At 35.9% G+C, this 12,779-nt stretch overlaps 1 protein-coding gene across 1 annotated transcript in view; it reads right to left on the bottom strand.

Annotated features, from left to right (window-relative positions):
- Positions 1–5,300: 5,300 nt before the first annotated feature.
- Positions 5,301–12,779, bottom strand: part of NXPH2 (neurexophilin 2) — a 105,114-nt gene continuing 97,635 nt past the window's right edge. The window contains exon 2 of the mRNA XM_033112352.1: positions 5,301–6,964. Within this exon, the coding sequence (XP_032968243.1) occupies positions 6,221–6,964 (744 nt within the window). The 3' untranslated portion in view covers positions 5,301–6,220. The remainder of the gene's footprint in view (positions 6,965–12,779) is intronic.

Here is a 12,779-nt window from a genome sequence, read left to right as displayed (position 1 = left end):
TCAAAAAAGTATAAATTTGATCTCTTGCTTTGGTGAACTTTTTTTTTGTTCTGTTTTTTGATGATAGAACACATGGCGAGGTATAAATAATAAGGCAGGCTACAGTTGTGCATATGAAATTATTACTGAAATGCCTAGTATTGACTGAAAGAAGCAATTCAAACAGTCGAAGATCAGAGTGGACTATAGCATAGATAGAGAAGACTTTATGCAACGTTTGTATTAGTTAAGTTATACTGAGGTACAGTAACAAATTCATCCTAGTAATTCAGTGTCTGAAAGAATATATTCGTTTATTACTTGTGTAGCAGTTCAGGGTGGGCTTTTGGTTACCTGGGTTGCTTTCTTCCATGGTCAGAAATACACTCAGATGGGCGGTTGCTTTTCCTCCTTCACTGTGCAGTATCTTTGGTCCCTCAGGGCATCTCTCTGAGACAGCCAAAGGGGAAAAGCACAGAAAAGCATGAGAGCATTTTTATATGAATCTCTATAGATAAGTCTATATACATCCAAATCCTGGAAGCATGCATATCCTTCTGTCTCATTCCATTTACTGTGGCTCAGCAACAAGACCACACCTCACTGCACAAGACAGGAGCATGTAATCTAGTTGGCCGGCCACATACTGTGTTTCCCCGAAAATGAGACCCAGATGGACAATCAGCTCTAATGCGTCTATATACTATACTATATAACATAAGACTGGGTCTTGTATTAATTTTTGCTCCATAAGACGCATTAGAGCTGATTGTGTGGCTAGGTCTTATTTTCAGGGAAACACGGTACTTGATCTTTCCATTGCAATGGGAGAAGGAGGAGGGCCTATTCTGGTGGACAGTCTCTGTCGTAAATATGGAACATCAGTGATTTGGAGGAACAGAGAGGAGAAACAATGGCTGTACCCAGGCAGGAAGAACAATAAGAATCACCAGGCTGTTAAACCTCATTAGGCCTCCTTTATCTGATAAACAAAACTTATTTTAGATGACTTCTAAAATTGTTTCCAGATTTTAAGTTTCTCTGGTTCTGGGAGCTAACACTCAATGGACATTGTGTTCAGCTGGAACGCTGTGTTCATGCTGGGAATGGTGCAAGATAACTCTTAAATTATGTGGGTAGACTGGGGTCTTGAATAATCACCGTATTGTACCGGAGATTTTTAAAAGATCAAGTGACAAGTATTGATCAACATAGCAGACATTTTGCCAGGTGCTGTGGAGGACACAAAGAAATTAACTGACTTTGTTTTCAGAATTGACTACATACTACTTATAGGAGAGCTGAGGTGGATGAAGAAAGGGGAAGATAGAAAATGAAGCAGAATGGGATATGTTCCCAGTGTTCTAGATTTCACAGTATGGGGCAGGCGATGAAGGAAAATATGAAATGACCCTTGAATATCTTCCACAAGATTTTTATGAAGAGTAAAATAATAACTAACAAGTTCATGAACTTGTTAGTTATTATTTTACTCTTGTGATTTGTCTCTTACAATTGGAGATATTAAATTTCTGTTCAAAGTTCTGATTAATTAACTTGGGATGAACTAAAGTTTTACTGCAAATACAAATGCATGACTCCCTTCTCTGTTTTATAGGCCAGTTAAGATTCTTTATGAAGTAAATTGGACCTCTAGGCAATTAAGGCATCCCATGCAATTTACCTATTTCTACTTATGAAAATACATTCTCAGGTGTTATAATCACTTGACAATTCTGCCAAATGTAGTATTCTATTGCTGTTAATTCTTAGCCAGTTATACCTCTAATATATCCCAGGACTCTTATCTTTGGATATAATGGCCCTATCCAGACTTTATTTTTCTGTACTTTTAATTTTTAAAGTTTTTGTGTTCTTAGACAAATTATAATCCTGAAGATTTTGGAGAGAGACACATTCCAGTCATTTTCATGTTTAGTTTTGGCTTCTGGATGACGTGTTGTTAGAAAATCACTGCAATTATTATTATTATTGTTATTATTATTATTATTATTTTTGTCTTGAATATCTGCTTCAATTTACCTTTCTTACCATAAGAGCTCTGACTAGGATTCAAGAGACCTGCATTTCAGTTGGAGTTGCCATGTAAGCAAGGTATGCCCTTTACTCTGACGGGGCCTCAGTTTTACCAGTCCGTCAAAAGAGGGGGTTGAAATAGGAGATAATGTAGGCCGTGCTCTCTTTGAAATATTACTTTTCCATATGGTTGATCACTTTTCTTAATTTGGTTATTAATCTATTAGTTTAATTTTTGTTTTTCAAAGGGGACAGTTCCTTCAAGATTTTTTTTTTTAAAATTTTATTGGGGAAGGGGAATAGGACTTTATTTGGGAACAGTGTGTACTTCCAGTCCTTTTTTCCAAGTCAAGTTGTTGCCCTTTCAATCTTAGTTGTGGAGGGTGCCGTTCAGCTTCAAGTTGTTGTCCTTTCAGTCTTAGTTGTGGAGGGCACAGCTCAGCTCCAGGTCCAGTTGCCATTTCTAGTTGCAGGGGGCACAGCCCACCATCCCTTGCGGGAGTCAAGGAATCGAACTGGCAACCTTGTGGGTGAGAGGGTGCGCTCCAACCAACTGAGCCATCTGGGAGGCAGCTCAGCTCAAGGTGCTGTGTTCAATCTTAGTTGCAGGGGTGCTGCCCACCATCCCTTGAGAGACTCGAGGAATTGAACTGGCAACCTTGTGGTTGAGAGCCCACTGGCCCATGTAGGAATCAAACCGGCAGCCTTCAGAGTTAGGAGCATGGAGCTCTAACCGCCTGCGCCACCGGGCTGGCCCCCGACATTATTATTATTATTATTTTTGATGAAGTATTGTGAGAAGCCCATTTGAACCACATAACCTAGCGTGTTTATTTAAGATGTAGATTCTTAATTCCTACAGCACATTCATTAAATCAGACTTTCTAGGGAAGTACTTCTCAGTTTTTAATGTATTATACATGCAGGTCACACAGAGATTTTGTTAAAATGAAGACTCCAATTTGGTGTGTGGCGGGTAGGACCAGGGATTCTGCATTTCCAATAAGCGTACAGGTCATACTGCTGGTCTGCTGACCACACTTTGAATAGCAGGCTTCTCTAAGTCATAATGGAAGCTCCAAACCAGCAAAACCATGTCTTGAATGGAGACACAATAGCCAGATGTGGAATGTTTAAAATGCAGCAATCATGCCTAACATGTGGCATCTGGGTCATATAAAGTAAAGAAGAAAAGTGTTGCAGAACAACAATTAAAGAATATAAATGTAATATGTATATGGTGCTCTTATGAGTGGCCATATCAGAGAAGCACTCATTGTTACTGTTATTCTAGTTGTGAGAATGTGTTGTAGTTCCAAGTATTAGCAGAAAGAAGAAAATTGTTTCCTCTTTACGATTGCTGCTTTACTGCATGCTGTCCACAGAATCTATCTCTCATTTCCTTTCTACACATTTTGCAGAGCCTGTGGCTGGTGTGATCACATTGTTTTTAGTCATAGAAATAGGATCTCTTTTTTCATTCTACGCGGTGATGAGTAAAGAGATTGTTTCTGTTGAGGTGAGAAAAGGTCTTCAAACTACTTTGTTTTCTGGTAAATAGCAGGCCTAGAGAGACCCTGGGAAGACGCATCACTTCCCTGAGGATTAAATTTCTGCTAGTTTTTTTGTTTGTTTGTTTTTTTAAAGATTTTTTTTTCTTGAAATATACTAGTGTACAATGTTCTATTAGTTTCAGGTGTAAAATATATTAGTTTAACTTTAAGTTTTCACAGAGTGTGTTGCTTTGAATTTGAATAGTTTGTGACTGGGTATAAAATTAGCTTCCATGAACATCCTTTTCCTCAACTGCAGTCCTCAAAGGCAAAAATAGTTTTGTAGAAATGTGTGCATTTGCATGTTTAAATGGGATCTGATTTATATTGTGCCAAGTACCATTACTGACAATTATGTGGGCTTTGAAATGAAGTTATGACTTAAAAATATATGTGGCATATGTTCTACGCCAATTGAAAAATATGCCTAGGGAAACTTTCTTTCTTTCTTTCTTTTTTTTTTCAAACCCTGCTAAAATCTAAGACTCATGTAAACTGATTTAATATTTTTTCTCTTTGCTTAGATATAATATTTATATCATTCAACTTCTGAACATCAGATAGTTTTAAATCACATTTCATGGTGTAATAATAATAATAATAATAATAATAATGAATAACAATAATAATAACAATCCTAATGGCAGCTCACACTTACAGAGTTCTTACTAGACGCCGGGCTATTTGCCAAGTGCTTTATATGAATTATCCTTTCACTCTGCTTTATAATCTCCATAGTCAAGCTGCTCTGTTTAATATGTACATATGGAAAATCTTAATACTCAGTTGATATTGCACGTGCATACACACACACACACACACACACACACACACACACAATAACCCTTGTGGGGAAAAGAAACAAGAACAGCTAAACACAAACACAAAAACAAACAAAAACCCTGAAGTCATGTGACAGATTTAGCAAATTCTTTTTATTTACATAGAAATGTGTACACATACTTTCTCTGTACACAGAAAATTCTAAGTATATATACATACATGGTTCTCACATATTTTACAACAAATAGTATGTTAATCCTGTTTCTAGATGAAAATAAAAAGATGTCTCAAAATGTTTCACACCAATCACAAAATTACAAAAAACCTGGTGAACTCAGAACAAAAATTTCAAGCCTGTACTACCACACACTAAGCTTAGTATACTTTTTACAAAAGACAAAACCAAACACTGTGCGGATATCAGCAGTAAAAGGAAAGGAATGCAGATGCAAAATAGAGAGCTGAGCTGTTGGCTTTTTGAACAATGTGGTAAGAGAGATTTTGTTGGTTAGGACTGCTTTTTTTCCCTTCAGTCCTCAATTTAATGTTCTACTTTCACTGATATTTTACAGACAAACAGGGGGGAAAAGTCAACATCTATTGTAAAAAGAGTTATGATTCCAAGTTTTTACTGGTCACCCGTACCCTTTTTTTGTGCTAATGCCAAGATCATCCAGTTCTATAATTCAGGATGATTGTCCACCCCCCTCAGAGAAGATAGGGAGGGAACCAATTGTGAAGAAACATTAATTTGTAAGTAATTTCAAAAGCCTGGTGAGTCAGGTATCTTGGTTATTAGCACTTGATAATCATTAATAATGTTTAAATATACTCTGTTTCCACACAGAATTTGATCTCTTACTCAATTAACTAAATTCAAGGAGAACTTAATCTGGGAGGCTAGAAATAATGAATCAATAATCCTGGAAATTCCTCCCTCCGCTTTCATTTTTTTTTTCCTATTCTAGCCGTGAAAACAATCACGTTTTCTCAATTTCAGAGTTGTTCTACACATGTTTGTGAAAATCATACTACCGAATGAACAGAATGAGGTTACACGTCATAGGGTAAATACAGATTTATGACATTTTTGACAATCTCACAGCACTGAATTTGGCAAATGAATCTAAAAACATTATGATCTGACTTATATCCAGATTTGCTTCCCCAATACACCAATATTACCATTCAGATGAGACTCATGAGGGAGGTGACCAACACAGGGTTAAGTGTTTTAAACACATTTGCTCAACTCTAGCTCAGATAATAATGTATTTAATTCTACTGTGGCACTGTAACTTCACACACGAGCTTTGAAACAAATTTTACCCCTTAATATCTCATATCAGTAACAGCACAGATGTGGGGAAAAAATAGCAATAAAAAAAGAATTCTATGTCAGAAATGTGGTTCATCTATCAAATACAATCTTTTCTGTTACTTTACTGAATCTTCTATTTTTAAGGTAACCTTCCAAAACATATTTCAAGGCAGGCTCATTTCAAGAGCAATGTTTATCACATGCATAATTCGATTCTTTCTTGTTACATGTTGCTCCCATTGATTCTTCTTTTAGAGAAACAATATTTCGAGGACTTAGTCATCCTACATGGAAGTGACGGCTTCATAAACAGTTTGATTCTTCAGATTAAGGTACTTATAATCAAAACAAACACATCACATTTAAAGATGTTTCTTTTTCTTCTCTTTAAAAAAAAACACACACAAAAAAAATTTGAAAACCTAACATGGAACTAAGGTTCATTGCCAGAAACAAAAGGGATCCTTTACAATGAAGAGCTGGGCTTGGTTCTTGGTCATTCTAATTAAAAGTTTCTTCGTCCTTCATTTTATCACCGTGGAAAGATTCAGCCAGAAGATAAGTATGGAGTCTCACTATGGTAATTGTAGTCAGGACAGACCTTTTGCACGAGTTTATAATCAACACTGTAAAAGGCAATGTAAATGCAAATGACCTTGAAGGGCTTGGAGCACAGCCAAGACACGTGGCTCTGAGTCTGCTCCTGGTAGCAGATCTTGGACGGGTCAAAGTTGCACAGGGCGGTCTTCTTCGCCCGATCTGTTTTTTCATACTCAATGCGACAATTGAAAGATTTGGATTCCTTCGTCTCCAAGGTAGACTGTGGGGAGACTTCAAATTCCACGACTTTGGAGGGGGGTACCAAACTCACAGAAACATTTCCCAGGCCTGTGGAATTATGTCGGAAATAAACACTGAAGGTTCCATTTCCATGGTCAACAATTTTCCCCGTGATCACGAGGTTGAGTTTAACAGTTTTAATGTTGGAATGGAAGTCACCCCATCCAAACATTTTCTTAAATTTTCCCGTTTTTACTATTGGCCTCCGTTTAGTTCTTGTCAGTGGCTCCTGAACCTCGGTGATGTTGGCCAGCCAATCCCAGAAGTTTTCCATGCTATCCGCATACGCCAAGTGTCCGGGCTTTGGGACTGGGGACTGTTTAACAAACAGGCGCAGGGGATTGATGACCCTTGAGTGCACCACGTTTGCGACCAATGTCCCCGGGGCATCTTTGTCTTCCCAATCCAGCCCCTCTGTGGCATGCACCACTTTTTTACTGTCACAGAATAACTGTGTGGAAAGAAGAAAGAGAAAGTTTAGGTTAGGCTTTGAGCACTCGCGTACTACAAAGCCAAAGCATAAGCAAAATTCTTGCAATATTATTTCGATTCTTGCTAAATAGCGTTTCATACACACAGCTGGGCTCAACACTGTAACAAAATGAGCATTTAATTTCAAGCAATGTAAATCTGTGAGTACAAAAAATTAGAATGATGAGATGAAAAAAAGAATGTTTCACTTTAATGGGCTTTTAGTCTCTGTTTCCTAATCTTCATAATTCTGTCTTTCCAGATTGGGGGAAGTAGTATATTTTGGTATCCCATTTGATAAAAATATCAAATGTGTGAGATCTTTTAAGTAGAAGACAACTCTAGAATGCTGAACGTTTCTCCCAAGGAGCTAGAAACCATCTGAATATAAGATATTGATAAGTCTTAAATATATTTTGAAATATTAAGGATATTATATTCAAAGGCTTATGTCATATAACTTCATGGCTTTTGACATAATTCCATCTCAAACTGTAACAAAAAAAGGAGCGTGAATAGTAATCGAAAGTTTCAATTGAAAAATATAATTTCATATTTAGTTGCCTTTAGAGAAACAAATAAATTGGAAATGTATGTTTTGAATTAATTATTAGACTATATATGATATAATACATTTTATTACAACTGAATTACACCCTGAAAGATAGAATTGCTAAGAAAGAGTTATGTGCATGTGGTTTATAGGTTACACAATATTTTGGTTCAAATGATATGCACAGAAACAAAGCACTTTATTTGCATTTGATTTTTCTTTTCATTATTTTTGTAGTAGTTTAAGAGTCCCCATGATTTCTAAAAATCATTTAGTTAAGTCAGTAAGGATTATGAGGGACCGAATCATAATCTATGAAACTATTGCCTGGAGTGAATATTTATAAATGAGTAATAAAGTCCGGAAAATAGAGGTTTATAGTGGAAACACAGATAGCCTTTTATCTCTAATAGCACAAACCATGCTGATAATGATTCTCCGGAAAACTGTCAGCATGATGAAAAGGATGAGAAAGAAGTCAGGCTGTGTTTATGTACTATTTCCCCAACACTTTCATATTTGGCAAAGTACCTGGTAAAACTAGTCTCAGATTATTACAAGTATTATTGCTTTCAATTGTCCAATTTTGGAAAACAAAACAAAACAAAACAAAAGACCTAGCCTGGATTATAAACATTACACTCAAGTACATGGTAGAGTTTAATAACATGAGATTATCTTTTACATGTTCATAAAAGTTTAGAAATTTAAGTTCTAATAGAGTTTTGTGAAAACTGTTTTTACCTACACCTCGTCCCCAAGACCACTTTAGAGTGAAAATCTGAGAATTTAAATGTATGTGTGGGTTTTCCTTTTTTCTTTTTTTGGCTTTGGGAGGGGGAGTTCATAATAATTATTGGCCCCTTTGATTAATTTCCTGAAGACTTTTCTTCTTCATGTCTAGTATTTTTAAAAATTATATTTCCTTTACTTAAATTACTGAAGTTTGGTAGAAGGGCAAATTGATAGGATGTACATTCTTACTATTTTGAGAAGTTAAATCCATACTACCCGTTCTTGTGTGCTTTCATATCCTGAGTTGATTCTTCTTTTTCTCTCCTGGTGTTGAAAGGCTGGGTTATTCACCATGAAAAGGGGATTATTACTCAGGATTTCTGGCTCAAAATAGCCTGGGTATTTCTGATACTGTAACTAGCTTTCTGATTTTGAACATTCTTAATTATGATATGCACAGACCTCATTCAAATTAACCGGTAAGAGCCCATGGAGTTAGTACTGGCTCCAGTTACGATGTTAGTTTCCAGAGAACTAATGCAGCCGGCCCAAGTAACGTCTCCAGCGAGAGTTCCAAGGGCACATGCGCAGATAAGAAACCCCTCACTGATCAAGGTCTAATTTCTCTTTTCTGTGACTATGATTCTTGTTGCCCAGAGCCTATTATCAATTTTTCACCTGTTTCCAGTATTTCACGAGATGTACCTTGTTGGTCAGTTCTGACAGATATACCTTCCACTTGCTGGGAATCTCTGGTATTTTCCTTTACTTCCTGATTTCTACTCTCCTATGTGGTACAATTTCCTAACCTCTTCACTCACGTCTGCCTTCCTTCCTCTCTTTCATAGGGTAAATCCCTTCTGAAAAACTCCCCATTTAGCTTGCTTTTAAAAACTATCTCAGTTCTTACCTTCACACACTATGCTGCTGATTAAATATTTTTTCACTCACAAGTATGACAACAATCTTTGTTATTACCATTAGCAATGTGCTCTTTTTCTCCCTTAAGATGTTTGTTTTACATTACACATTTTCCTGATTTTTTTTCCTCCTGAATAATTTTTCTTGGTTTAACACTTGGTCAAGTCTCCTTACTTTTCCATTAATTGAAAACTTATAAACATTGAACATATAAACATCGTTCAATGATTAGTAGGTTTGAAATGATGTAGCATCTTAATGTATTTTAATAAGTTAACTGGTATTGGTACGTTTTGGAATACGTGAGAGACCCCTTAGGAGCCAGAAATTATGAGATCCTTTTATTATTTAGAGATAAGACTTCTGCTGTGATGGTTCTGAGATTACTCAATGATAATAATAATAACAAAAATGGCCATTTACAGAGACTTTTAAAAAATCTGAAGATTTGCTTTGTAGTAATTTATGTTGTAACAACTTGACCCAAACATATGTGACTCACCCTAAAAAATATGAGATTAAAAAAAAAATCTAAGCTTATCAAACAGATAAAGTAGGTGTGATTATTATTTTTTTTTAGAAGGGCTTTTCAACTTTTCAAAAAAGATTCTCCAAGTGAGTATTTAAAATGGGATTTGATATCTAAAAAACATATTCTAGCACAATACTTTTTGGGTTCAAACCTGCACAAAAAAGCCCTTGATTTTAAGGTAGGCTTATATAAAACAATAATACAATTTAACTAAGAGCACAGATCTCTAATTGTTCTCTGTTTCAGTGAAAACACTCACTGACAGTTCCTTAGATGAAAAGTAGATGCATATGTATTTTATTTTTTTTCTTTGCCCTAGACTATTACATTTCCCACTTGTTTTGATAACAGCATTAAGCAAGTTGAGAAAAGTTGTGTAGAACTTTATCTGTTTATTACTTTAAAATAATACTTCCTGATCTCTACTCTCCTATGGACAGTTCTCACAAATACTGATTTCCAACTCTAAAGCCAAATCTCAAAAAACTATCAGATAATGGTGTATAATTTTAAAAGGGTAAATATATTTCTAGTTGTCTTAAAAAGCTAACAATTGTACCTCCTCTTCCAACTTCCTCTCCCTTTGGTGTAACTCGTTCAGTCTTTCCTCTGAAATATTTTCTTGAAATGCATGCATCATTGCTCAGAGAGCACCCTCTCCTATACCAGGTCTACATACATGGTTGTATGACATAAGATCCCATGTCATACAAGGCTCATGCTTATCCTCAAAAGACCTAATCATAGATGACTAGGGTTGGATGAGTCATACTCCTGTTCCTCACTCATCCATACACTCCCGAAATGGAATCATCATGGTGGAAAAAGCATGGGATTTGGTGTCCGATTACCTCATCACCTCTCACTTAAGTGTTTGATATGAATCCCAGTTTTTTCACCTATATCTCCTTTGATGGTTGATTGTAAGGAGTACATAAAAGAACCGATGGAAATTACTGAGCCCGATCTCTGGCAAAAGGCCTTCAATGACTGACAGCTCTAGCATGGTTCAGTGGATAGTCCCAAGCCTTCTATTCAAGAATTGTCTTCAAAGGGTTTTATGAATTCTCCAGCCTCCTGGTAACTGATTATGGATAATCAAAAAACTTGTTCAGTGACTTTTGATACATTAATGACTGAGTAGAAATCAACCTTCTCAACTTCAGAGCATCTATCAAATGTTTCCTTCTGTTTCCAGTCTCACTGGCATCTGCATCATAGCCAGATCACAGGCACACGTGATCTCTCTTTACCAACAAAATGTGTTTGGGATCTTTAATTCCAACCTACCAAATGAGTCAGCAAAGGGGGCTGAAAGTACAAGGCATCTGGCAGGTGCCCTCATTCCTAAACAGACAATTTCCATGAGACACCTACTGGGAGAGAGCTCTTGGTGGTTCTGAACCTGTTGGCAAACTACTCCGTTCAAGGCAAAGTTGTTAGATGTTTTCTACAAAACATATGGCTGTATCCCCCTGGTTATTTTGTACTTGCTGAGGCTCTCTATGCTAATATTGATATCACTGCTATCTTTGTCCCATCATATTACTATAATAATGCAAAAACATTTAACCACAAGCACAAAATGGAGTTTAAAAAGGGGAGTGAAAGAGGAATTGCTGTGCTTTATCTGTTTGAACATTCCCTGATTTCAACACATTTATCAAAGCTTAAGTAATTTATGTCTTGGCAGGGTGTATCAATTTCACAAAGCACACACATTAGCTAGATACAATGATATCATATTAGCTTTCTCTGCATCTCACAGAAAAGCTCAAAAAGATTAATAAAAGCTCAAACCTTCATCAATTAAATGAAGCAGGTGGAAGGAAGGGAGTAGAGGAAGAAAACTGTATTTCATTTCAGCTCTCTTGTTTTCAGGGGGAAAAGCTGACAGGTTCAAATCATTCATCATAACAAGCTGGAGTTGAATTTCACTGATAATTAAATGCATTTTTTCCCAAGAGGCAGAGAAGCTGCAATGAATTTTATAGTAGCAGATGTGAGAACTGTCACGAATTATGGAAATAATTTATAAACTAAAAAGCATCTTCCTCTGCAAATACTATATCAGAAGATTTTTTCCACCTTATCTATTATGTATTTTCAGTAAAATTTTTATTTTAGAATGATTTTGTTTACAGAAAAGTTGTGTAGTACAAAGAATTGTCATATACACTACACCCAATTTCCTGTATTGTTAATACCTTGTTGCAACTAATGAACCAATATTACCACATTATTAACTAAAGTCCATGCTTTATTCAGATTTCCTTAGTTTTTGTTTTTTTTCCTAATGGCCTTTATTTGCCCCAGGATTCTATCTAGGATCCCACATTACATTTGGTCCTCATGAATCCTTAGGTTTGTCTTGGCTGCAGTAGATCTGAGTCTTTCCTTGTTTTTGATGACCTTGAATGTTTTGTGGAGTACTGGTTAGGCATTTTGTAGAACGCCCGTCAATTTGAGTTTGATATTTTTTTCATTATTAGATTGGAGTTATAGGTTTGGGGAGGAAGAACAGAGAAGTGTCATTTTCGTCTTCATCTCAATGGTACATTCTAGTAACATGACTTATCACCGTTGATATTAATCTTTATCTTCTGGCTTAGGTAGAGAAGATCTTTTTTAAAGTTTTGCTTTCAGAATTCTCATAAGGTTATACATTTTTGTTATCATAAGCTTAATTTACATTTAATTCAGTGGCACTTAGTTTAGGATTTTTTGTTGTTGTTTGAAGTTAGGAACTCTCAAGCATTTCAATTTGTAATTCCTTACCACATTACTAAATGATCTAAAATAACGTCATTTTATTTGTTGTTTAGGAGTCATACACCGCTTATAAATGACTCTGCCAATATTACGTACTATGTGTCTGTCACCATCATTACTATTGCTATTTTATTTTTATTTCATATTGACTTCTTAAAAATTGGTGCAATTTTGGTAATTGATAACTTAATAAAAAAAGCTTATTCTATAAATATCCTACATAGCGTTGGAATTACTTTCTGACTGTATTAGATTCAAATGCCCCTTTTCTCAATTTTGAAG

Source organism: Rhinolophus ferrumequinum, chromosome 8 (genome assembly GCF_004115265.2).
Source record: "Rhinolophus ferrumequinum isolate MPI-CBG mRhiFer1 chromosome 8, mRhiFer1_v1.p, whole genome shotgun sequence".
NCBI classification, from domain to species: domain Eukaryota; kingdom Metazoa; phylum Chordata; class Mammalia; order Chiroptera; family Rhinolophidae; genus Rhinolophus; species Rhinolophus ferrumequinum.
Note: the sequence above shows the minus strand (reverse complement) of the source record. Positions and strands in the feature narration are given on the sequence as shown.